This window comes from Saccostrea cucullata, unplaced genomic scaffold (assembly GCF_032062105.1).
Source record: "Saccostrea cucullata isolate Sc308-1 unplaced genomic scaffold, CSIRO_AGI_Scuc_v1 ctg1686, whole genome shotgun sequence".
Classification (NCBI taxonomy): Eukaryota; Metazoa; Mollusca; class Bivalvia; order Ostreida; family Ostreidae; genus Saccostrea; species Saccostrea cuccullata.
Window position 1 is genome coordinate 52789 of NW_026938510.1, and position 25258 is coordinate 78046.

General features: G+C 31.9%; 3 protein-coding genes and 1 long non-coding RNA gene across 8 annotated transcripts in view; all 4 read right to left on the reverse strand.

Moving 5' to 3' along the window:
• The window catches only part of LOC134250542 (uncharacterized), a 47993-nt gene extending 29379 nt beyond the window's left edge, over window positions 1-18614 (reverse strand). The window contains exons 1-6 of one of the 2 annotated variants that reach the window (XM_062732905.1): window positions 18429-18604; window positions 17489-17824; window positions 13961-14149; window positions 13571-13624; window positions 12538-12562; window positions 11017-12448 (exon numbers count right to left, since the gene is read on the reverse strand). In XM_062732905.1, coding sequence (XP_062588889.1) covers window positions 12298-12448; window positions 12538-12562; window positions 13571-13624; window positions 13961-14149; window positions 17489-17824; window positions 18429-18495 — 822 coding nt within the window. In that variant the 5' untranslated portion in view covers window positions 18496-18604 and the 3' untranslated portion in view covers window positions 11017-12297. Of the gene's footprint in view, window positions 1-11016; window positions 12449-12537; window positions 12563-13570; window positions 13625-13960; window positions 14150-17488; window positions 17825-18428 lie in introns of those variants that run through there. The other variant, XM_062732904.1, reaches the window with a different exon arrangement.
• Window positions 3017-6683, reverse strand: LOC134250540 (uncharacterized). Of its 2 annotated transcripts, none has more exons than XM_062732902.1 (4): window positions 5243-5610; window positions 4122-4487; window positions 3725-3800; window positions 3017-3536 (listed from the first exon to the last, which is right to left on the reverse strand). In XM_062732902.1, exons 1-4 carry the CDS (start codon window positions 5271-5273, stop codon window positions 3269-3271), a joined length of 741 nt encoding a protein of 246 aa, XP_062588886.1. In that variant the 5' UTR covers window positions 5274-5610; the 3' UTR covers window positions 3017-3268. The 2 variants fall into 2 exon arrangements, with proteins under 2 accessions (XP_062588886.1, XP_062588885.1); XM_062732901.1 differs by lacking the exon at window positions 5243-5610 and adding an exon at window positions 6468-6683 and having other exon boundaries at window positions 3018-3536.
• On the reverse strand, window positions 6970-8776 carry LOC134250541 (uncharacterized). The gene is made up of 2 exons (XR_009988516.1): window positions 7576-8776; window positions 6970-7476 (listed from the first exon to the last, which is right to left on the reverse strand). It is a non-coding gene; the product is annotated as an uncharacterized LOC134250541 (long non-coding RNA).
• Window positions 18615-19513: 899 nt separating the features above from the next.
• LOC134250543 (uncharacterized) lies at window positions 19514-25060 on the reverse strand. 3 transcript variants are annotated; one of them, XM_062732906.1, is made up of 7 exons: window positions 24752-25054; window positions 23452-23799; window positions 22297-22668; window positions 21987-22115; window positions 21357-21494; window positions 20210-20288; window positions 19514-20021 (listed from the first exon to the last, which is right to left on the reverse strand). In XM_062732906.1, the coding sequence occupies exons 1-7, from the start codon at window positions 24861-24863 to the stop codon at window positions 19745-19747; spliced, it is 1455 nt and encodes a 484-aa protein (XP_062588890.1). In that variant the 5' UTR covers window positions 24864-25054; the 3' UTR covers window positions 19514-19744. The 3 variants fall into 3 exon arrangements, with proteins under 3 accessions (XP_062588890.1, XP_062588891.1, XP_062588892.1); XM_062732907.1 differs by having other exon boundaries at window positions 19515-20021; window positions 21987-22106; window positions 24752-25053; XM_062732908.1 differs by having other exon boundaries at window positions 19832-20021; window positions 21353-21494; window positions 24752-25060.
• Between the last annotated feature and the right edge of the window lie 198 nt (window positions 25061-25258).

A 25258-nucleotide genomic window follows, 5' to 3' on the forward strand; every position in this document is an offset into this window, starting at 1 on the left:
AGCTGCACAGTCTCTAACGTTCATCCTTATTTTTTGGTTAACGTTAAACCTTTGGTTAAATTTTCATAATAAACTATTACTCTACCTTTAAATTCTACTCACGATAAATGTTTAAATCTGTCGGAAAATATCATTGCAATCATGCCATGAACAGCTGCCAAACACCTCGGCGTTTTCGTAGTTCAATGTAAAGCTGTCGCCAGTGTCTCCGTGTTTATCAGTGTTTTACGATAAGTATGCCTTTAGTTATTGAAATTGTAGAATGTTTTTGATCAAATTGCAAATTAACTGGCTCGGACAAGTGTCTCAATCCATCGGATCCACCCATCCCTTTTCGGCGACCGAAATTCCTCACCCAACTTTTTATCATCAAACTTCTGACGTGTTTCTTGTGTCTTTTCAGCATCGATTATCAATTTTCACGAATAACAATCTTCCCAGACAACAATCTGCTCACTATTACTGATCACAAGTAGCCTTTCACAAAATATTCCCTTCGAAATAGATTCCTTAGCCTAATGAATTCGAAGCGTAACCGCCATGCAAGCCGATTTACACCTTGCGTCATTTTTCAAAATCTACGACGGACAGTTAGTGCAATAATTTAAATTCGAAAATATTCAATTGTCTGTCTCAAATGTATATATAAGTAATAAAAAACAAGTTTTTAAACTTCAATGGGAATTGAAGTGGGTCGGTACATGATTAAATCTTCTGAGAAGGCCTTCGGCCTTCACAGGATTTGATCACGTGACCGACCCACTTCAATTCCCATTGAAGTTTATAAACTTGTTATTTATTTCTTAATTAAAAAGGATTAAAAACTTCAACAACCACGTGTTTGTGATTGATCCATACACCCGCATAAGAAGGAAGACGGTCTACATCTCCGCTATATGTTTACTGCTTATGAGTTTGTACGGAAAGACAAACAAATTACAGACAACAGTACGAGGGGTTATCAAAACCTTCTGGGACTAGCGTCATAAAATTAAAACCACTTTAAGCACATCAATGAATTTTAAAAATATCTAGTAAGCATCATCTTTTCTATCTAAAGAATTAACCATAAACCATAAATTTTATTTTCTAATAAATTAGTGATGTTTTTGTAAGCAATGGTATGTCCAGGCGGCGCAACCTCGAACACGACGTTTTTGCGACCTATGTGTAACTGAGAAAAACTCTTTTGATATGATCATTTGACATCCAAAAATCCCGTTTAAACAGGAATATGTCTTGACACAATTGTTCCATAAAATACGAAATTTTCACTTCATTCTGGAAGTTTATGAAATTTTATCGCAAATTTTACAAGGAATATCCAAACAAATGAGGCCTTGAAAATGACGTCGAAAAGGGGGAGGGATTTCCGTTTCCAACATTCTATAAAGTTTTGCCTCTGAAAAAAAACTGGAATAGACCTAAAATATGTTGAAACTGGCTACAGAGAAATAAAATACATCCAGAGTACTTGTCTTTTAATGTCAAAATAGATCCAGAGAGAAAAGGGATACACAGTTAATGTCGATGTGCAGTCAAGGTGTGAAAAATCAATCACGTCAAAAAATGACGTTGATCATGCGTTGTAGATATTGAACTCCCAAAAGCAAAATATGCCGGCACAATCAAGCGCGGATCTCTCCTAATATATTACATGTAATCCGTTTGGAATATTACATTCATTGAAGGCCACTGTACATGACATTGTAAAGTCATATAAACAAGGCAGGTTTAAGTCCTTTCTTAGCTCCAGGGTTTCTCATCAAGAAAGTGTATGAGGTAGAAGAAGCGGGCAATGAAAAAAACAATGACGTTATCGGACGTCATGAAAATAAACGACGACAGCGACGGGTGATCATATATTGTCGTTTTCATTTTATAATAATTTGGAAAATATTGAACGTATCAGGCTATAATTTTCAACATTTCTTTATTTTTTTTATGTTCCATATAAATTTTGAAAGCACAGACTACATAGCACTAATTTTATAGCCTCAGTCCACGAACTTTTTGATAACCTCTCGTAATACATCAATTTTATCAAAATGAATCGTTTAAAGAATTATTCACTGTATGTTGAATTCGCAGACTTTCTTTAACCGCGAAAATAGCGAGTAGGAACTACGCGAGTTAATTTTTTGCCGTATAGTATCTATCTTTTTATTCATATGTCGACACGATGTATACCTGTAAGCTTGAAATTAACGATATCACAGAGTCTTACATATCTGTTTCATAATTGGATATGTTACTAGAAGAAGACTTCATTGGAAACTTTACAACAAAGTTTTTAATAAACCTATTGACTTTAACTTTTCAATCCTCAACTCGTCTTACCAATGCAGCAATATCCCCTTATTGCCTGCATATAGGGTTTATCTCTCTCAGAAGATTCGACACACAAGTGTGTGTTCTAAGATGAACAATGTTTACATGTTAAACGAAGTTATTGACAAACAAGATGGTAAAACATGAGTCTCAATTAAAATCAAAATTTGGTACGTTCTATAAGCAATACGATGATATTGTCAGGAAATACAATTTATTATTAAATTGATTGCAGAATGATGACTTTCGTACTTATTGTTAGTCCATTATTTACACAGCGAATTATCAGCGGATGTTTCCTTCATTTCCCAACCATGACAAGGAGCACAAGCCAGATGTGACTGATAGGCAGAGAATGCTAACTCCTGCATGCCACCAAATCACACCTGTGATGTTTTGGAGGTCCATGTTTTTTCTGCATCTGATCTGTATTGCTTGAAAGGACTTTTTAGCTTCAATGCTGTTCGTTATCGCCATATGTTTCATTCAAGTAATGTTATGTGCAATTATTTTACCACAGGTAAACATATAAAATCCTTTTTAGTTATAAATTGGATTAATTTTTTAATTCAGAACAGATGAATAAATAAATATTGGTATTTTTTTTTTAAATTCCTATTTAAATTTCATTTTTTATTTTGTTTTAGCTTTTGGAGTAGAGGAATCATCGCTCATTAAATAGATTTGAAAATTGAAGATTTTCCATTAATTATCATACATGTTTATAAAATCATAGTAAGCAAAGAAATAATTGGCTACACACAAGTTTTATTTATATCTTAAATAATGCTGTAGGAGGTGACACTTTCATTTTCCGGAACATATTACTATAAATTTGTATCCAAGCATTTCCAAAAGAGATTTCGTCCTTAGTTGACTAAACTAGATAACTAAGTTTGGATTGCAACCTGGATACAAAATTGTCATAAAATCTTATTTAAAAATATGAACTGGCAACTTTGGCTTCGTCTCTGCTCTTCAATTCTGTATGGTATATCATAGATTTGGTTTTCTTCTGTCTTTGTATGGCATCATCTTCATTATTTGTAGAAGGCAGGAAACCTTCATTTTGTTCTTTTGATTTCTTTTCATTAGAATATTCTATTGAGTCAAAGCAATGATAAAGAGGATTGTTCGGAAGTCCAACTTCATGAACTTTACTCTTCTTCCAGCCATAATGATTTTCTTGACGATATTTTTTACGTCTAAAAAAACGCAATGGGAATTTGAAAATTCTAAATAATACATTATACTGAATACGATGTTCAAAGTATAAATTGTATTGACTTCGGTGACAAAAAAAGCGAGAGAGAGAGAGAGAGAGAGAGAGAGAGAGAGAGAGAGAGAGAGAGAGAGAGAGAGAGAGAGAGAGAGAACGAGAGAGAGAGCATACCTTAAAAGCCAAGTAATCAGACAAATTATGCCTATAAATATTACAATAGCGGCTCCAGAGATTCCGTATGTACTGTCTAAGAAAAAAAAAAGAAATAGAAAAAAAATCAACATGAACTTTTATATAAAGAGAAGTACGTTAAATCTTTTTGATATTTAAGATGTTAAATAAATTAATGTCTTGCAATCATTCAGTAGAATATTATTGAAAGATGTTTCAGTAAGCATCGTTGGATAACTAGAGAGGAAAAATACACTTTGCATTTCAATAAATAAGTGAAATTGTATCATTTATTTAAATATAATTCTTGCACACACAAATGCACACAAGTTTTATAAGATGATTCAAGTTATCTTTATAATGTTAAAACATCTTAAATGAAGCACTATATAAGCACCTTTGATCATTTGGTTTGAACTTATGTTGTTGATTTCTATATTGGTTTTATATGTTGAAATTTCTAAGGTATTGTCAGTAAAGAGTGTCTCAATATAGACATCTGTTTTCGTGTAGTGTTCTTGGATACTGGTATCATTTGCAATAGGCCTTGACGGGAAATCATTGTGCATTGTTGCATTGATAACGCCTTTTGTAATATTGTCCATTTGGATATTGATATCCTCAGTAAAAGTGTTCCGAGTGGTATCATCGGAGGATAATTCAACGTTGGCATCTGTTCTTGTAGAGTCGGTTTGAATATTGGTCACATTTTTAGCAATTTTGGAGGTTGAATCATTGGTAGAAATCTGAGCATGACTATCAGCTGCAAAATGATTGTGGTTTGTTTTGATTTATTTTGCTATTAATAGTTTATCGTACGTTCAAAACAAGTTAAAGGCTCTTGTTTGAAACTTTAATGAAAAACTGACATGTAAAAGAAATGCAACAAATTCTAAACAACAAATATCTGAATTTTTATCTAATTACTTTTAAAAATGATTTAAGGACATATGATACAAAGAATAGTGGATGCCTGGATCGGTATATATGTATAGGCCTTATTTCATTGAAAATGATACAAATAATAAATTTTTAGAATATGAAGAAATTGTAAACATTCTATGGCGTTCAAAATTCTGCCTTTCAGAAACCATCCTTATAAATCTATACAAATATTTTTACTTAAACTCTCATTTTAGTGAAAATGTGAATTAAAAAACTACACGTAAAACCTATTCATTCATTCAACACATTAAAACATGGCCTTAGTTGTTATTTTCAGCTTTTTTTGTTTGTATCAACTGTTCGTTTAAACATCATCGATTTGATAAAAATGCATCGTCAGAAACCCATGGGTGATCTCGTCTTTACTTACATGTACATGTATCACACGTGGGCAAACTCGCCGAAAAATCGTCGTACATGTATTTAATTAAATATGCGGGGGTCATTTGATTGGCTGATTCACAGAGTGGCGATGCCAAACGACGAATTGCAGCTCACGCTACGTATGCATATTCGGCATTGCCAAAAACATGAAAAACTCATTCCGCTAACACAGCTGATATATCCGCTCACCGGTGCATTTTGCAGTTAGAAAGGGGTACATGTACTCCTATATAAATTTGACGGTTATTAATGTCAGTGACCTTTACGAATTAACATTCATTGTTTTATATCAAACTTCGCACATTTTAACAAGTGTCAATAAATTTACCATAAATAGCAAAGTAATAAACGTGTTTTTCAAAATTGGAGAGTTCCAACTTTCTCATTGGTTGACTAAAAACAACAAATTATCATATTTTACGGTGATATTTCAGCTAGTTCGTAAAGTCGAGATCATCCATGCGTTTCCGACGATGATAAAAACATTGAATGCAATCCTTTAACATCTGAAAGTAAAAGATAACTGTTAAAAATATGAGGAAGGAAATCAAAAGAGGTATTCATCGGAAACATTGATGTATTTCTTTTGACAACCAAATGAAAACATTGGAAAAACCCCATTTTTATTTCTGGGAAGCAGAAATTTAAATAAAGAATTTAAAGAAATAAAATATATCTATTTGAAATTCATAGCAAAATGCTTTATTTACTAAAAGGGAAAACCTTTACCATATTCAATTATATTAAACTTTTTTAATTTTTTGTTAAGGAAATCTATCATTAAGAAATAAATCATTACGAAATAAATCGAATAAAAATAAATATTACCTTTACTATTAAATGAAAACAGAAAATCAGAAGTGAAATGAAATTATCATATCTTTATATAAAGAAAAAGAATCATTACATAGTCATATCTATTGTATTAATTTGCTTAATTATCACAATTATTAGTAATATTATTATATTATTAGTAATATCAGTTAAGTGTAAAATTTTGTATTACGTCACGATTTTTGTCGACAGATTCATCCAGCGTAAACAATTCACGCATCCTTTCTTATAGAAACCTGTTTCTGAAAAAGCTTTAGATAAGTTTGACTGAAAACAGTGATCAATCAAAATTAGAAGAACTTATCCTTTTCTGCACCTTTAACAAACTGTGTAGTATTTTTGGGATGTTTGCTGATATCAGATATTATATTATGTGAGTGACCGTTCGGCAGGGGATTTTCATTCATGCATGGCACCTGATCCCACCTCTGATATTTTGGAGCTATGTGTTTGCTCTGCTCCTATTTTGAATTGTTTTATGCATTTCGAACTTTACTGTTCGTTATCATCATATGTTTCATTTTATTACAAGATATTGATCACTCACCTTTAAGGTTATAACAAGATATTGACCACTCACCTTTAAGGTTAAATCCAACAGCACTAATCAAAAGAAAGACTATAATGAAAGACATACTGCGTGATTTGCTACTAGATTAGCTTTCAAACACACAAAAACGAGATGTTGATGATTGATTTTTTTTTGGGTCTACAATGAAAGTTGTTTCCAGTTGGTCTTTTATTTTCTTGAAATATTTACATTATTACAGTGTTTTCTGTTATTCTAACTTCTCGAAGAATCCTTGTACTTAAAATGTGATATCTTATAATATTGTGGTATTTTTTATTCACGTTTCCTGTGAATGTATCTTAAACATGGATATAGCTGCTGAATGTTTCACACTTCACACAGGAAACTAATATCATTATTTTTTTTTATCAATTTACTCTACATCCTGCTGGTAACAAGGATGCAATATACAAACAAGTTTTCGTGGAAAAAACAGAATCACCGCGTAACTATACAGTATATCACATTAAAATATTTGGATGTGTATGTGCGGTGGTTGTTACTGAGGATGTTTTTGTAAGTTAGTTTCATCTTTAAAAATAAATAAAAAAAAACGCCAGGTTCTGTTTGAAAATAGTGCTGTCCCCTCAAAATAAACAAAACAAGCTCATGATCAAACTCAATTTTAAAAACATTTTCGACACTTTACATATACATATGCTTAGAAAATATATATCAAAATAAATACTTTGACAAACATAGAGAGTTTAATATATTTTTTGATATTATGTTTGTAATTAACAAGTTTTCCGTTATTTGTTCGACAAAAGATGTACATATTTCACATCATCGTCCGACTGGCGCAGTAATTAGTTGCTTTGATGTCGCTGAGCAAGGAGCTAGTCCTTACGTAGCGGTACCGAATGCCCTGCGGATTGTAGAGATCCAATCCTTCAGTTGAGACTATATGAACCAAGTCGCAGATACTGGCAAGAAAAAGAACACCCACTACTCAATGGCTCTGTGTGCCGAGCATAGGTAGAAATATACAGCTCTCCAGCGGCAAGTAAATGAGTATCTATAAGAGTGAGACATTCTCGGAAGGGACGTTAAACAACAAACAATCAAACATTATTCGTCTCATACGTTTGCCTTTCTATTTTTTATCTTTACTTACTTCGTGTTCTGTTCTTTAGAAGAAATATGACATAAGTCGATCTGTCCCCAGGAATAACACTACTAAGTATCTTTGATGTTACACAACCTACGTGCACTGATATAGGCCATCTTACATCTTTGATATCGAATACTGTTCGTTATCTCCATATCCTTCATGTATAATGCATCATTTTTCGTTTAAATATCTAGCTGCGTATCATTTTGAGATGCGTAAAAGGAGAATTGCATCAAGGGATTTATGTGTATGTTTACTGTTACTTTTAAAAGAATAAAATGAAACTTTTACACGGGATCACTGGATCATGCTGATTAGCATACGAATTTACTGCTTCATCATTCTGTTGATGAATAGCATATATAACTTCGACTATTTAAAAATTTCCAGTTATTTAATCTTCTTCCCTCTTCTTTTCTTAGAAAATCATTTTGATTACTACATGTATTTTCTTTTGTTTAAGCATATTTTCCACATTTTCATCTTCTTTCACTTGATATCTTTATTTGCCCATTTCCTTCGTCTGTGTTAACTTTATTTCCTTCTTTATTTGAATACATGCCAAAAACTGAATATCGTGTAAAAGATAAAAACAAAAGATCGTGTAAAAGATTTTTAACTTATTTTTTTCGTCCTTTCAAGGCTTTTCCTTTACCTTAAATTTGACATAATTTCTCCTTAAATTGAAATAACCAACAGTCACATCTTGAAAGTTTTGTTTATTTTTTTTTTAATTGCATGTTTGAACATGAAAATTGCAGTTATTTCAATGAACTTCATAGTGGGAATCATCAGTATACATTGTGTTTATTAGTTATAGATAATCACACAAGAACTGCTAGATTTAGCACAATCCTCTGTTTGCTTATTTTGCTTAACGAATCTAATCAGAGAGTCTCAAAATTTCATCTGTACAGACGTAATTAAGGATATCCGATTATCAGCCAGGAAGGATAACTCCAAAAATGAATATTTCATTTGAAAAACATCAAAATGAAGCTTAAAAATCAAATTTTTTCATGCAACAATTTTCATTTTATTCATCTTTATAAGATTCAAGGTTTTTGGAAGTCTTAGAAAAATTCTTTAAAAAGTTGATATTTGTACCCTATAAAAGGAAAAAAAATCGAGCCCTAGATACCAACGTTTAAAAGCATGGGATATGAAATGAAAAGTGATTTGTCGCAGTTCATTAAATCTTTCATTTTTTTCATATTTTTCTTATCTTTTTACTACTCTAAATTTAATTATCTTTATCAAGACATGTTATATTATATTACTACTATAATGTATTTTGTACTGATTCGGATATTATTGAGATCTTTGGGAAAAAAGTATGTGCAGTTAAACGATCAGCTGCAGGTATGGAAACTATGCAAAATCATAAATGCACAATGTCCATGCAATAAAGGGGTATTGAAGTATCGATGAGGTTATCATTCAAAATATTTATTCTTACATTCTTATAAAGCTACAACCATTTGAAAACTTTTGTCCTTTGTATGTGTAGAAAATTCCAGCATCTTGCACACTTTAATCCCTTTTTAGACATTTTCTTGTCTGCATACATAATTTTTACGTAGTGCAGTGCTCCATGACGCTCAACGTCGTTCCGCGATTTTTGGCTGTGTTTATATGCGTTGATCATTTATTAATGGCTATAAAACAGCCATATACCCTCCAATTTGATCCAAAATTTCTCCCAGTGATCTCCACAGATCTCTTTGCGCTACAATTGTGCAATTTTTAATTTTATAAAGAGTCTAGGTTACGTAAAAATGTAGCATGCTCCGTGAAGCAAGATTTATCCAAATAAAACAGCTGTATATTTTTCAATGAGCACCTGAGAGCACCAAAGGTTTGTATATTTATTAAAAAATAGGTTAAGATTTTATCTGAAAAGTTTGATTGGTTTAGTGAAAATAGCGCACTCACAATAGAACTTGTCCGCGAACTTTTCTAACATCCCTCGTAGAAATTCTCGTTGAATTGTAATACATGTCCGCAATTCATTTCTATCTTTCTGATTGTTTCTAGAACTCATTTTCGAGTATGACCCTTCGTATATGGCAAATCCTATAATTTCCTGGAATTGTTCCTTCTTTTTGAAAGGTGTTTTTGTAAGTTTGGAAAATGAACCGAGTCAAAGGGTGACGGATCTGGCGAATATTATTAATTGAATATTGCAGCTCATGATATTTTTGCTTTTGCTTTCTCTGCCTTTTCAAAACCATTATACTGAAACTGTCTTCCAGCCAGCTCTGAGAATTGAAACACGAATTATTACTTTACTAATTGAGAAATAACATCATAATAATACAACACATACAATGTTTGATGGTAATTGCCGCAAATTTTGTAGGGGTCAAGGAGGAAAACTAGGATACCATAAACAAACGGACAAACATGCGGCCTCGCTTAGATGCAAATGCCTTAAACCCCATGCCTGACACGCATGATGACTAAGCACACAAGTTGCACAGCTTTTACACCCTGTCTCTGGCTTGCTACCTGGTTAAGATTTTTAACACCAACCAGCCTGTACAAATGAAGCCTCTCCTTCTTTTACATGTATATAGGTAGACAATAATCTATATTGTGTGACATAATATTACCTTTAGGTTTGTCCTCAAAACTCTTTTACTCTTCATGGTGTGTGGGTTTGAACGCTGTCATGAAGCAATTAAATATGGTCTAAACAAGCAAATTCAAAAAATTGTGGTCCCCCGCTTTCGGTGTCTTTTTGGGTGAGATTTCATTTTTTAGGACATTTTGTGTCTGATATGATCGCCCTATCATAAGTCTTCTATTTAGAAATTATCACTGAACTCCAAGATCAAAGGGTTAACGTTCTTGTTATCCAATGAAAAGTCTTCTCAAAAGGATTACATATGTGAAGTATAAAAGCCCTAGCCCTTACCATTCAAAAGTTATGGTCAAGGTTAAAGTTTTCTCATAACTAAAAAGAATATCCAATCTCAAGGTCAGAGGGTCAAGATTGTTAGTATCAAATGAAAGGTCTTGCCACAAGAAATACATATGTGAAATATGAAAGTCCTGGTTCTACTGTTCAAAAGTTGTGGCCAAAGTTAAATTTATTGAAAAGTAGGTCAAACTCCAAGGTCAAGGTCAAAAGGTCAAATTAGTGGTACCCAAAGAAAGGTCTTGTCATAAGGAATACACATATGAAATATGAAGTCATAGTTCCACTGAATCAAAAGGTATGGGCAATGTTAAAGTTTTAATAACGGACGGACAGACTGACGGATAGACAGACGGACAGACGAATGAGATTTAATGTCCCCTCGCTTTCGAGAAAACAGAGGACAAAAATAAACTATGAATTATTTGTCACATTACATAAATAAACATTTAACTGGGCCATAATAAATATGACCATCCTATCAAATAAACAGACAAAACAGGTTTTGACAGCTTTGATATTGTTGAAGAGATAAATTGCAAAACATTGTATTTAATCGATAACAATAATAAAATTATTAAGGTACATAATAATGTTCAATTACCAATTATTTTTTTTGGTGTTTGTCGAGGTTTGACAATAAAAATATTACATGCTCTCTTCGTAGATATTTTGATAATTTATTTTCTTACAACTCATGTCTTTGTTTCATTGAGAAAAATAAAATAAAATAAAAATATCTCCCTTTATCTGTATTTTGAATAAATGCTACAGAAAAAATAGATCCTGTTTTGTTAATCGAAGTCCCATAAGTTTTGATTTAAAGATCCATTTTTAAAAACAAAAAATGACATTACTATAATACAATTTAAAATTCATAATTAAAATCCTTTGCTAAACCAGATTAAAACTTTTGGTTCATTGAAGTGAAAACATTGACACTATAGATAAGGACTATATACATGTATTCAGAAATGACCAATGTTTATCCCGAAAATCAATTAATGACGTAGAAATATATATTAATGTTCGTATACAGAAGGATACATGCAGACAGCAAGGCACATAATATTTTCATAAACAATGGGATCATGAGATATAACGTCAGAAAATTATGCACATTCAAAAATACCATGATTTATTTAAAAGAATGGCTGATATTATGTCTACATCTTTTGTAAAAATCATTAAGCGAAGTTTGCGCTAAATATTGAGAATAAACTGTAGAATAACAACATCAAAGAAAAAAGTAAATTTTGTTCTGAAGCAGGCCTACAATTTATATTTTTTTTAAAAATAAATATTGAATAAATTCTGTCCCTTTTTTCTCTTACTGAAAATAACAATATCCAAATTGTTTGTGACGGCATTGAAACAAAAATTGCGTACAACTTACTTTGAAACAATATTTTTTCTAACTTTTAATCTAAAATACAGTAAATGCAATTCAACACATCTAATCAAATATTTAACATAAGACTTTTAAAATCATATACCCCGGTACAACATACACTTCTATAGAACCATTTATTTATTATCTTATGATTAGAACAAAACCCGGACGACCATAAGTTCGTGTCACTAAATGTTGTATTACTTTCTAATCTATGAAATCGCCAAAGGTGATGTAGTATCAGTGGACAGTGCATTTTGTATCGAATCACAAAAGAGATAAAACACTCCGTAGCCTAGAAAGATTTTTTAACACAATTTCAAAATACAGTAAAGAATATTACTAGTGGGTTTATTCGTTATAATGGACTATTTGACTTTTTTTTTTAATTTTGTTTTTTTTTCTTTGTTTAGTTTTGAAGAGGAATGTAAATATGTTGGTCGTTGTCTACAGCTTGATATGACTGATATGGAGGATTATCTAGAGGTCCCTCATAAGTATCATTGTTTGGCTGTCCAGCGTTCGTATCATCGTTTGGTCCAGTTTTCTGTTTTGTTTTCCTGGAAGGTAGAACTGATGCAAATATATGGTTTAAGACAGATAATAGACTTCATGTATAATTTTTAAATAATTAAATCAAAGTTCATACCTCATATGACGAATAACAATGGAGATACGAGGGTCATTCAAAAAGTTCGTAGACTTTTGTCATAACTTTTTTATTTTACGTCAAAATTAAACCAAATTTGGTACATATATTTTTACAGCAGATTCAAATATTTTGAGCAAAGAAATTGGAATATATGTTGATTTTTGTCAAAATTATCAAAGATTTAAGACAGCAAAAACGGGGTCACGGAGCAGGGTCAAAATTGAGTTATTGACTGATTATTCACATTTCATATCTATAGCCATATCTCTTTAAAATTGCCCTTAACTGAAATAAAATTTAAATGCTTAAATTTAGTATTGTTTCATTTCTTCAAAAGCTAAAAGTTAATGTAATACATTGCTTTGTTTAAAAGATATAATTTTCTATAGACAGAAAGTCTTGATTGTAAAAAATCATGACATAAGACGAAACAATAAAGTTGCACAGCTCCGAAAATGCTGAAGAAACCAGGAAAAATACATAAAATTGTATTTGTTTATAATGGAACAGACAAAAAACTTTAAATTGGGCGATTTTAAAAAAATGTAATAGTTCAAAATCTTGTCAAAATAGTTAATAACGTCATGAAACGTAATGTGCGCTTCACTGCATCACTGTTGCGGAACCTGTAAGAGCAGAGTTACATGGTAAAGGATTTGAAAACTTTGACAATCTTATTTAAGATATACTCAAATCATTGTTAGCATACTAGGAGTCAAGTGTTATGGATACGTTTTAATGAATGAGGAATACGATACAAACCGTGTATAAAATGAAAAGGCACTGTGAGTTTGAGAAATTTTCTTTAACGTTGTTTTTTGATGTTACAATGTTTTTGACCTTGCTCCGTGGTGACAAAACATGCTGCTTTTAAAACTGGCTAACATGAGTTCCGTTTAATCAAATAGAATGAAACTTCAGAAATCTATAAAATATATCTTTTTACATATAAAAATGTACTGATATTAAACTTTGTGAAAATAATGTGATAATGAGGAACATTTTCTACGTATTTTTTGAATGACCCTCGTAATAACTGTTAATAAAACTCCAACTGCGGCTCCAGAAAAACCAGATATTATTGCTGACATAAGACAAACATAAAGTTACAAAAACATTGTTGTGATAAATAAAAAAACGTTTTAAAAAAATGTTTTAATAGCAGATTTGAATCTGCCGATTTGAATAAAAAGTTCACAAAAAGCATAATAATAATAACAATACTTTTACTACCAGATTTATTTACAAAATTATATACTTCAGGAAAATAAAGGCTGTATTTACCTCTTGGAAATATCAAATTAAACTTTATATGAAAATATCAACTCAAACATTATAAACATTTAAATAATTTTATTTTTTATTGTTCTAAAAAAGGAAAAGGAAAAGAAGAAATTTAAAGAAAAAAATGTATGCATACAATTTGTAGACGAACATGTAGGTGAAGGACTTGAGGTTCTGTTTTCAGTTTGGACATCTTTTGTTAATTTTTGTGAGGAGACGGTTATTTTGGAAAACGTATCTATGATAACTTTGATCTTTGTATTCGGGTTTAAAGTTGAAATACTGGTCCCACAAATGACTGAGATGTTGCCATTGAAAGATGTATCTGTGAAAAAAAATACAAAACAAATTTAGCCTTTCCAAAAACTCCATAACTACATGATTACACGGTTAAAAGAAGATGCATTTGTGTAACACTGATGCCCTCGTATTGCAGTCAATGGACCTGGTCTAGATTTCTCAAATATAAGTAGACAAAGAAAGGACCTATCACAAAAACACATTTTGAATTAAGAAAATCTCAGATCTAATTGTTCAAAAGATATAACCATGGTTAATGTGTATGATAAGTTATTTAAACTTTGAAGTAAAATATCCAAGAACATTTATATAAAAAAAGGACTTTTATCTATGAAGACAAATTTTAAGTTTAAAATTCTTTGCCCCATCAGTACCAAATAAATGACAAAGATTAAAATAAACAGTTAATTGAATGGCAATAATAAGCTATTCGATAGCCGATATTACTAATTATTATTAAAAGACAGACGTATAGAGTGACATGTGAATTTTTAAAGTTTGTCTTATGCTACTGTTCAAAAAAAAATTTGACAGAGGGCTTAATTATGAAATGAGTGAAAGTATAATGGTACCAAGAATTCTTAGAGAAAGTGGAGTTGGTGAAAGTGTTTGCGAATCTCAAATATTTTTTAATGAAACGAAGGGAGGGGAAACGCTTAAAAGTATGACGGTGCGTATCCGTCATATGCATATGACGTTATATTTAGGTGCGGCGACTACCATAAACGCACATTGTTTAAAACCCGAATTTTTGGGGAGTATATATCATATTCCTTTGAAATTTTCAGGTCTGATTTGAAATAAATAAAGCTTCCATCATATTAAATTTTATTGTTTTAAGTTGATTTATAGCAATTTTATCAAAGTTGTGACATCACTTTTGGATCAAACCTCGTATGTCGTTTATGAAGAGTATGGCAACCAACCTTCTTCCCTTCCCTTCCCAATTTGACCAACCCTTGCCAATGTTTTTTTTCTGGAATGTGTTTGTCTCCTTTTTGATTCTTTTGTGTATTGTGTAATAGATTTTTGAACTTGAATTCTGTTCATTATCTCCTTATTCTTCCATTTCTAACTTTTCTCTCTGTTATAACTCTTTGAAAGTTAGCGGAGTTAATTTCTTGATGTAAATTAGGCAGGTCAATAAGTCAGGAGCTAAGAAGGACAATATGCATTCTAATCTCGAGCGCATCTTTCTCTGAGTCGAGTCTGACGCTAAGGAGGCCAAATATGCATGTAAATTTTGTGCGGCTGCCATTTTGTTTGACGTCAGGGGGCCAGGACGATTGAAATTGGATGGGATTTATCGTGTAATTTAAATCTATGTCTGCATTTTTAAGTCTAAATATACAATTTTATTTCACAATGAAATAAGAATATAAGGAATCACTGTCTAGTTAGTATAGTATACCAGGGATCAACAATAGTGGGAACCATGGGATATTTTGCATAACGGACAAAATATCTCGTCCCCCTTGTGGTGCAATGATTAGCGAAGTACGGAGTTGATCCTTACGTTGCGGGTTAGAATCCCACTTTGGAAGGTGGAGACCGGTCCTTCGGATGACACCGTATAAACCGAGGTTTCGTGTCACAGTATTGTCATTTACACGACAAATGACCTTCACTGCTCAATAGAGTAAAGTCACGAATATATGTCAAAATTTGCAGCTTTAAAACAACAAGGTATGGCCTCTTTATATGAGTGAAACATTTCAGAGAGGTGTTATATATAATTAATTATAATCCATATATCTCATACTATCTGACGAGGGTTATTTTTTGGGGCTACATTATTCTACCACCAGATATCTCCTGTATTGGTTAAAGACAAGATAGGGTAAGACCAGTATATGGCTCCTGATTTTTGGTGTCTTTCAGAATAATCAAACAGTTTATCCATAAATACCGGTTGTCATCCCAGCCTCAAAATAAGTATTTGTTTTAAGATTTAGAATATACAGGGGTCACAGTTAGGTCAGGAAATAGGTCAATTTTCGACATTTCTCATTTTTATGCAACTTTTCATCAATTTTAAAGCACATTTTCTTTCTGAAAACATAGAGCACACGCTTGCCTATCTACCAAATTTAGATATTTTATACACTGATATCATTTGCAGTTTATGTGTAAAAATCTCAGATAGGCAAGCGTGTGCTCTATGTTTTTCGAAGAGAAATGTATCCCAAATATGATGAAATTCCACCAGAATTGAGGAAATTCTGGAAAATGTCCTATTTCTGCACACTCTAGTGGCTTTCGTGTAAGCTTGGAATCAAAGTTAGTTCTTGTTTTAAAGTAAGCATCATTTTAACTTTTAACTACAAACTATCACAGTTTTACTTATGTTCTGATTTTTACATCAAATAAGGGGCCAGATTCGGCTGTTACCCTATCTTGTCCTTTGAAATGCAAAAGTGTCCACTAACACAATATCCACAACTCCTTCTTATAAATTTTTCTTATCTGCTTTCAATTCCATTCTTCCGTACAAAACTAAGATTTTAATGTCAACAAAAGCTATCAGATATAAAGGACAGAAGTTTTCTCAAAAGTCCTTTCAATATTGACAACATAATAATAAACACATGTACGTAACAGTTAATTTCGTATTTTGTTACCACCAGAAGTAAGCCGACACGTCTCAGTATGAGTGAGAAATTCTTGGATAGACGTTAGCAAAAGCATTCATGTACAAATAAAGACAAAGCTACAAATAAAAATGTGGCAGTTATACTCTAGTAGAACAAAATAAATTTGAGATAATAAACAACATTCATGCATGTTGATCTATATCATCTTAAATTATATTCCTTTTAGTTTCATCTGGCAAATTATCAAAAGGAGATAATTAGGCTGGAATTTGGGGACTAGCTTCTGTTGTTTTTCAGTTAAATCTTTAAATACAATAGATAATTATGCAAAGGAATGCAAAGCATTTATGATAGATATTAGAAACTTTAAACACAAACTTTAGTCAGATCCTACACTCAGACACATATTGTCAAGATAATGTACTATAAAATTGGCATAGTAAAATGCTACAAGCTTTCCTAAAAAAGTGCATGCCATTCACACCATCATAGTTGCATACATGTAATTATACCAGTATTAAATGAAACAGTCTTTCATCTGTGCTCCTTATTTTTTTGACCTCATTTGATGTAATTTTGTCAATAAACTAAAAAAAAAAATGTTTGATTGTATGTCATTTACGTACATGTCAGTGGAGGCCGGAAAACTAGCCTACGACTTTCCAAAAATTGAGTAAGTGCAACATAATTATATACCGACTGAGATACCATGAAGGTTAAGCAGGGTAAATTTACAAAATTTTGTTTGGAAATGGTTTACCTGGACATACCTTCAAAAATTGTAATCTCTTGTTGAAATATTCCATTTGTAGAGTTGACGTATATAGATGTCATATACAAGAGACTTTCATTGGTTACACTGAGTCCGCCAAATTTCCTAGGACCACATGGCAGTCTTAATACTTCATATGGCCTTTTAACATCAAAAATATCTATCTCTGTGTTACACGTTGAATTAATCATATTCGAAGCAAACCTTATAAACCCAACAAAGTGAGGTTTTATCTGACACATACAGTGAATTTTCATTTCACTATATTTTACTCTAACCACTGTGCCGTACTTTAAACTACCATCACACGCTGTTATTTCGACATTTTCGTTAGCTGTAAATAAAAGAGACATATTTAATTTATATCAATGCACTGCAGATCATAATGTTGTTATTATTTGTATGTGGCTCACAAAATTATTCATTTTCTCAAGGTAAATGACAAAAGATATAGATATACAGTAAAGTCAGATAATAACTCTCAATTTATTGTGAGGAGAATAGCAATTTCTTATTACATCTTATGAGTAAGGAGGGTGCTTGAAACAAGTCTTTTATCACAGTATTGTGTATAAATAACATTTATAAATTAAACATTTGTGAAAATTTAATGAAGGTGAATATTTGGACGGAGATCTTTTAGACACCAAAAAAAAGTTTCACTTTCAATGTTTATATTTTTTAAAGAAATCAAACATGATGCTTTATAAATAAAATGACATTAGCTTCTGATATATTGCAATTTATTAAATGCAAATTAATACAGTTGCTTTAAATGACTTTAAGTATAGTAAGTGAAGAAAAAAAATCAAAATAATGGATCTTACAATTTCAAGACTTTAAAGAAAATACTGTAGACGTATTAATACTTCACATTTCTACTAAGGGAAAATACAAAACTGAATAAATGTATCTGAAATGCCAATTTAATGACTTACCGGTAAGTAATCTGCCATTGTCAGACACAAGTAAAATAAATAAAATAAACATTCCGGAAATAGACATTCAATGAAAGCCGGAGTGAAAATATAACATATGCATAAATAGTCAAACAACTGGATGTACATGAATCTTTAGATGTACGTATCTCATACAAGAAAAAAATGTTTTATTTTCTGAGTATTTTCAATATCCGGTTTTCATATCGCTGTAATATACCACATACAATCCATAATAGCTTATTGTAAAGACACCAACACAGGATTAATTGATATTATATTATTTGAATTTTTATTTTGAAAAAAAACTTTTTTCCCCATAATATGTACTTGAAAATTAGTAATAGGAAATTTGCATCATGTTTAAAACCTTATTTTGACTGACTTGCATCTGTGAATTTCTTGTCATAGGTACTTAAATAACGTATGTTGCTATAATCATGTACATGTAATCGCTTTATGTCGGCAAATAAATGTAATGATACTTCATTTAAATACATCAATATTTTTGTTTATGCTCATTTCTTCATTTTCATCTTCTGTCACGTATCTTTATTTGCCATTTTCCTTCGACTGTGTTTATATCCTTCCGCTTGAATAGACACAAAAAAAAATGAAGATCCCGAAGATTTTTCTTACTTCTTTATTCTTCCTTTCAGATCTTTTTTTTCCTTATACTTATACTAAATGCATGTATTTGTTACATTATATAATTTGCGTTTCTCTTTTAAAAAATAACATTTTTAGTATTCCAAGGAAATATTTGCGTATTTAAACATAATAATTTTGTATTTATTTCATTGCTCTTCAAAAATACGATCATCAAATATCTAAATAATGTTAATACTTAAACGTTAACTTTTGAAGTGTAGAAGGAGAGCTAAATCTTTTGAATTCTGAATATCTTGTGTAATTCACAAGAAAACACGCACGTTTTCTACTATGCTCCTGAGTCTAAAAGTTAAAACATCGTGCAAAGAATTACTTTTAAAGTTTTATTTAGTTCATGTATATTGTAATGCTTAATATGAATAAAGTCTGTCAATGAATATGTCCTTGCTTTTTTTTTAACTTAGAAAAAAAAACACACTTAGAAAAGAAAATGGAACAATTGTATTTTTGCGTATTTTTAATCAAAGAAGCGATACACTGCAATTCTAGGCACGAGATCTCCGTCTGGAAAAAGAAATCTGTATGGGAACTATATCTATAAAACTTAATTGATGACATTCGATTGGTTCCTGCTTTTTTATATTGAATTGCTCAGCATAATTAGGTACTCTTCGGTTTCTGTAGATTCGTAATTATTTTTCGTACTAGTATATTTTGGACCATTTGTTTCTTTTGACGTGTTCAGAATTTTCCAGTGGCTGATAAGAATGATAAAGAGGATTGTCTGGAAGTTCAGCATTATACGTGCCATGATAAAGAGGATTGTCCGGAAGTTCAGCACCATACGTGCCATGATAAAGAGGATTGTTCGGAAGTTCAGTACCATACGTGCCATGATAAAGAGGATTGTCCGGAAGTTCAGCATCATACGTGCCATTGTTTTGCTGATCGTGTCGAATGTCCATTACTGATTGTCTTCGCCTAAGCCAAAAAATGAAATGCATGATAAATTTTAAATGCATTGTTTAAAAAATGAATATTATATTTACGATAGACGACGTAGTTTGATAGATTGACTACTTTAAGAGCAAAATAAAGGATTGGATATCTATGTGCGAATTTCTTTTGAGAGAGAGAGAGAAGAGAGAGATGAAGAGAGAGATACATACTTCAAGCGCCAAACCACAACACAAATGATGCCTAGGATAATAATAAAAACAGCAGCTCCGGAGATTCCATATATTAAATCTAAGAGGAAGAAGCAAAGACATGAATGCGTAGTTAATTTATACTTCAACTATGCTATTATAAAAAATATGGATAATTTCAATGCATACAAACAATAAAGATAAAAAGTTCTCTAAAAACAGAACTTTGTTGGTCACGTAATCGAATTTTTGAAGCCATAAGGGATTCTCAGAAGATTTGATCACGCACCATCCAAGTTCATTTCAGTGAACTTTCTGACATTGTGTGTATAATTTATATTTGCATTTGAGACGAATATTCCTATTAAAATTTACACGTTCAAAAGGGCCACCGTATTGCTATGCCATAACGCGCAATGACCCAGGCCTTGTTGGTTTGACAGAGACCTACGTCTCTGGTCTTCAAAGTTTGCCTCTCTCCAACATTTGAAAATATACGTTGATGTTCAGCAGTCCTTTTCATGAATTCATTGTTACAATAAAAATAATGATCGCTACTGAGAATAATCGTATAATTTTTTAAGTTCTTAATATATTTAATATAAAAAACGGTGGTGTTGCCCATTTGAGTAGACAGGCATTCAACGGAATTTCGAGTTAAAAAGGTTAGTGCGATTTTAGGCTACTTATAGTATTCAAAACATTCTTCACACCTAAAGATGATCTCAATTTAACTTTTGTTGATTGAAAAAATGTCCATATGTTTTAATTATTTAAACTTTTTCATCGTTATTAACTTAGAAGTTCCGAAAACAGTTGCCGGGTGACAAAAAATTGTAGAAAAATATTATCTTGCTTCATGATTCGGTCAAGCTTTAACCTCTGACCCCATAATAAATTCATACAGAATTGAACATAATTTCTCTTCACTAAGTTAATCTAAGAAAAAAATGCAAATATAAATACAATGTATTGCAAATTAGATGCAAAGGTTAACACACAGCAAAACATATTTCGTTCTCTGAACTGTCTTCAACGGACCTTGAATTCAGTCAAAAAAACATAAAATTATGATAGGAAACAAAATACAACATAAATATTACATTTACTGATGTGTAATTATATTTTGTAAGTAAATAATGTTATCTGGTTATGTCCAGATACCCACATGTGGTTGCTGAATCTGATTTTACGTTGTTACTAGCTGTACCAGCCTTCGATGTAGTATCTTTGGAGGATGTTTGAACATCAATCTCCGTTTGGATGTAGTCAATTTTGATGGTGGTATCAACTGCAAGCGCTTTCACTGTCAAAAAAATATTGAATAATAATTTTCAAAAATTACGATTACAATTGATATTATTACATTTACATATTAACAATTGCCGGTTGCAGATCATCGTCGCAGACCACTGCCAAAATGTACGATCCTCTCCCATTCTGGCCTCGGCTGAACAAGTGAAAATTCCTTGTACATGTAACTCACTAAAATTTTGACTTATGCAAGTAAAGCAAATTCGGAAGATGAACTTTATCACGACCTTTCAATATCCAATCGCAGTAAAGGAAATATTTCTTGTATACTGTTGACGTCAGTTGTTGATTTCAATTGAGATGGAAACAAAACTTGCCACTGACTGAATATGACTTCACAAAAGAGAGGCGTAAATATTCAAGATATGACACTTTTTGTGATCAAGCAGCCACGGGTAGGAGAGAGCTATATGCGGACTCCGGACCGTGGCTTGAGACGATGGTTGCAGATATTGATATAAATTGGTAATGTCAAGATACTCACATGTGGTCGCTCGGTGTGATTTTGTGTTTTCACTTGCTGTGGTAGCTTTCGAAGTGGTATCGGGTAATGTTGTAAAATCGACCTCCGTTTTCCTGTAGTCATTTTGGATTTTCGTATTAACTGCAAAAGCTTTCATTTTCAAAAAAAACAAAAAAGAAAAAAAAAGAAAAAAAACACAAAACAACCCCCTCCAACCCCCCCCCCCCAAAAAAAAAAAAAATTGAAATTTAAAAGAACACAAAATTTACCATTACATTTGCAAAATTTACAACTATCTTTGAAAGATCAATAATATATTTCGAATACACACGTGTGTACGTCGGGAGTGATTTGGTATTATTCCTTTCCGTTCCAGCTTTTGATGTGGTGCCAGGGGAGGTTTCAAAATTGACTTCTGTTTTCATGTTGTCATTTCGAATTGTGGTATCTACTCCAAGCGTATTCGTATTAATGGAGTCATCTCTGATTACGGTATCGATTGTTAGAGCTTTTGATATTGTTTGAATATAGGGTGTTGGTGTTTTTATGTTGTCCTCTTGAAAATTGATATCTCCCGTAACATTCTTGGAGGGATTACTACCGTGGTGTGTTTTAGCATGGTCATCAGCTGTTATTGTTGTTGGACGTAACGCCGAAAAAGAATTCCCACAAGTTACAGAAATGCTACCTTTATACGATTTTTCTGAAATATAAAAAATTGTAATCTTATCAATTACGAATTACTCTAACCTATGCTCTGAACATTATTCAAAATTGGTTTCAAAGTGCTCATATAAACGGAGTTGCAGTTAAATTATACAGAAATATATTCAATACTGAGTTGTAACCTGACAATAAGATGTAAAGCTTAACAGCGGTATAAAAATTTACGCTGAGATAAAATAAAATGCATGATGAATAATAATGCCTACATGTAACATGGGGGTATATTTTCATTGTTATTTTGGATTTAGAGAAACAATAAACACTCTCATTAAACCCATCATTAAGATTTGTTATCAATGTTGATGCTGCAATGTCACGCCTTAACAAAGATGAACACAACACGGGCTAACTATGACGATAACCGGAGATACGCAAAAGGAGGTTGCAACTGCATTTAGTGTACACCAAACACGTTTGTAGCGGTTAAACGTACGTCTCCACCAGCTAAGAAATTATTTAGCGATTTGTTGAAAAAAAATTAAATCTAAATTCGATAATAATAACTTAATATCAAAATATTTCAAATTATTTAAATTAATTCATCACATCTCGGTATAAGGAACTGAACGATTTTTATTACGAATTAATTTCTTTTACAAAAACTTGATAATAAGTTATATGAAATTCAAAAGTAAAAAAATAAAGGCAATGGAAATTATTTTCATAGATATAATTCGAAATATACTTTTTTCTTTAGTGTATATTTCAGAACAAGTACTCTAAAACAGTGCTTTATTATGACGTAATAATTGACACAAACCTTCAAAAATCTTTATTTCTTGATGAATCAATCCTGACGTTGAGTTGATATACTTAGGAACCATAACAAGGATACTGCTCGTAGAAACATTGAATGTAATAGAAGTCCTCTTTTTACCAGATATACAGGGCAGTACTGACGAATTACTCACATTTTCCTTTTCAGAAATACTTATTTCTGAAGAACATTCATTGGATTCCTTCCGTGTAGAGGTAAATTGTAAAATCCCCGTGAAATGAGTCTCTATGTCACACGTGCATTGTAAATTAATTTCCTGATAATTAACTATCATTACAGATCCGTCTTGTCTCTGACCATCACATTTTGTGATGGTTACGGTTTCCAGAGCTTAAAAAAGAAGATATAATTGTTTAAACACATTTTATTAAAGTAAAATAAAACAAGTATCTTTTTTTTTGCTTAAGAATAGAACACAAAGGACCCTAGATCAGTCGGTAGAGCGCTCGCTCCTTGATCGGGAGGTTGTGAGTTCGTATCTCAGCCGCGACTGACCCATGTCAATAAAAAATGCGCAGCAGCTGTTCCTTTGCCATGCTCTCGGCACTTTGAAGTGAAAGTTGCAGGTCCTTCGGATGAGACCTTAAAAACCAGGGCCCGTGTCAGCGGCAGGTGTTGGCACGATAAAGATCCCTCACTGGTCAATGGCCCTGAGTGCCGAGTATATATAGGTCAAAATTTGAAGCCCTTCACCGGCATACGGTGACGTCTCCATATGAGTGAAAAATTCTCGAGAGGGGCGTTAAACAACATACAATCAATCAATCGAACACAAAGGATGTATTAACATGTATATGCACCTGTCTCCGATACATTGAACTCTCCTAGATTTTTCTTTCTACAATTTTAAAATAAATCTATGAACTTGTACTCAAAACAACATGACAGTCAAGGTGTAAAAAAAACGAACAGTGATCAGTCTAAAATAACAATAAACAATACATGTCTATGAATACTTTAAACTATGGACTTCTGGAAATTCTAGAGATGGAATAAGATCTAGTATAGGAGCTGACATCCTCTGATGACCAGAAATATTCACCATGCATTTGAGTCCAATGTATTGAAAGGTAGTTAGAATATTTCGTAGTCAAATTCAGTACAAAAACTAAGGCAACAATTGGTGGAAAACACACCAATTAAACTACGACCCTATGGGAGGCTGTTGTGGAATCAATGGAGTCATTAATACGACCATATTGTTTTCGAAATTGTGACTTTACGTGACTCGAAGTCGTTAAATCTACTTCTAGTAAATTTACAAATTTTAAAGAACACTCACCAGTATCTTGCGTTCCTCCTGCGACACTCAATAATAAAAAGCAGATGATCAAGTATAGTACTTGAAGCATTAAAAAACGGTTGATGTTCGTAAAGACCATCTTAACATACATTTATAACATGTATATGTTCTCCACATCCTTAACAAAAATTACTTATTCACATTTATAGCTTAAGCATCCTTCCTTGTAGTTATCTAAGTATTCCGCAAATCACATCTAATTCATAACTTCAGAACATTTAAAACGTATTTTTTTTAAAATAATTTAATTCTGGTTGTATTCTAGTTATGATTGGTTGTATTCTAGTTATGATTGGTAATGTCAAAAATAGAACTAAAGTTATATCTATGTAATCTGAGTTGGTACCGGATATGCCCCACTGACAACCAGCTGCCAGTGAACTACTTTTTTCCGGTTTTGTAATAAATGTGTTGACTTTAAAATCATCAAGCATTTTTTTGTTTGAGTTTGTTTGCATCACAGCTAAACACTTTTTAAACTCACGT

Coding starts and splice junctions, on each gene's coding strand:
- LOC134250543 (XM_062732906.1), bottom strand. CDS start 24,863: ATGTATGTTAAGATGGTCTTTACGAACATCAACCGTTTTTTAATGCTT. Junction 22,669..23,451: donor AGAAATAAAGATTTTTGAAG/GTTTGTGTCAAT, acceptor TTTATATTTCAG/AAAAATCGTATAAAGGTAGC. Junction 21,495..21,986: donor ATCACACCGAGCGACCACAT/GTGAGTATCTTG, acceptor TTTTTTTGACAG/TGAAAGCGCTTGCAGTTGAT.
- LOC134250540 (XM_062732901.1), bottom strand. CDS start 6,522: ATGTCTTTCATTATAGTCTTTCTTTTGATTAGTGCTGTTGGATTTAAC. Junction 3,801..4,121: donor TTCAAACCAAATGATCAAAG/GTGCTTATATAG, acceptor TTTTTTTCTTAG/ACAGTACATACGGAATCTCT. Junction 3,537..3,724: donor CTGATTACTTGGCTTTTAAG/GTATGCTCTCTC, acceptor GCGTTTTTTTAG/ACGTAAAAAATATCGTCAAG.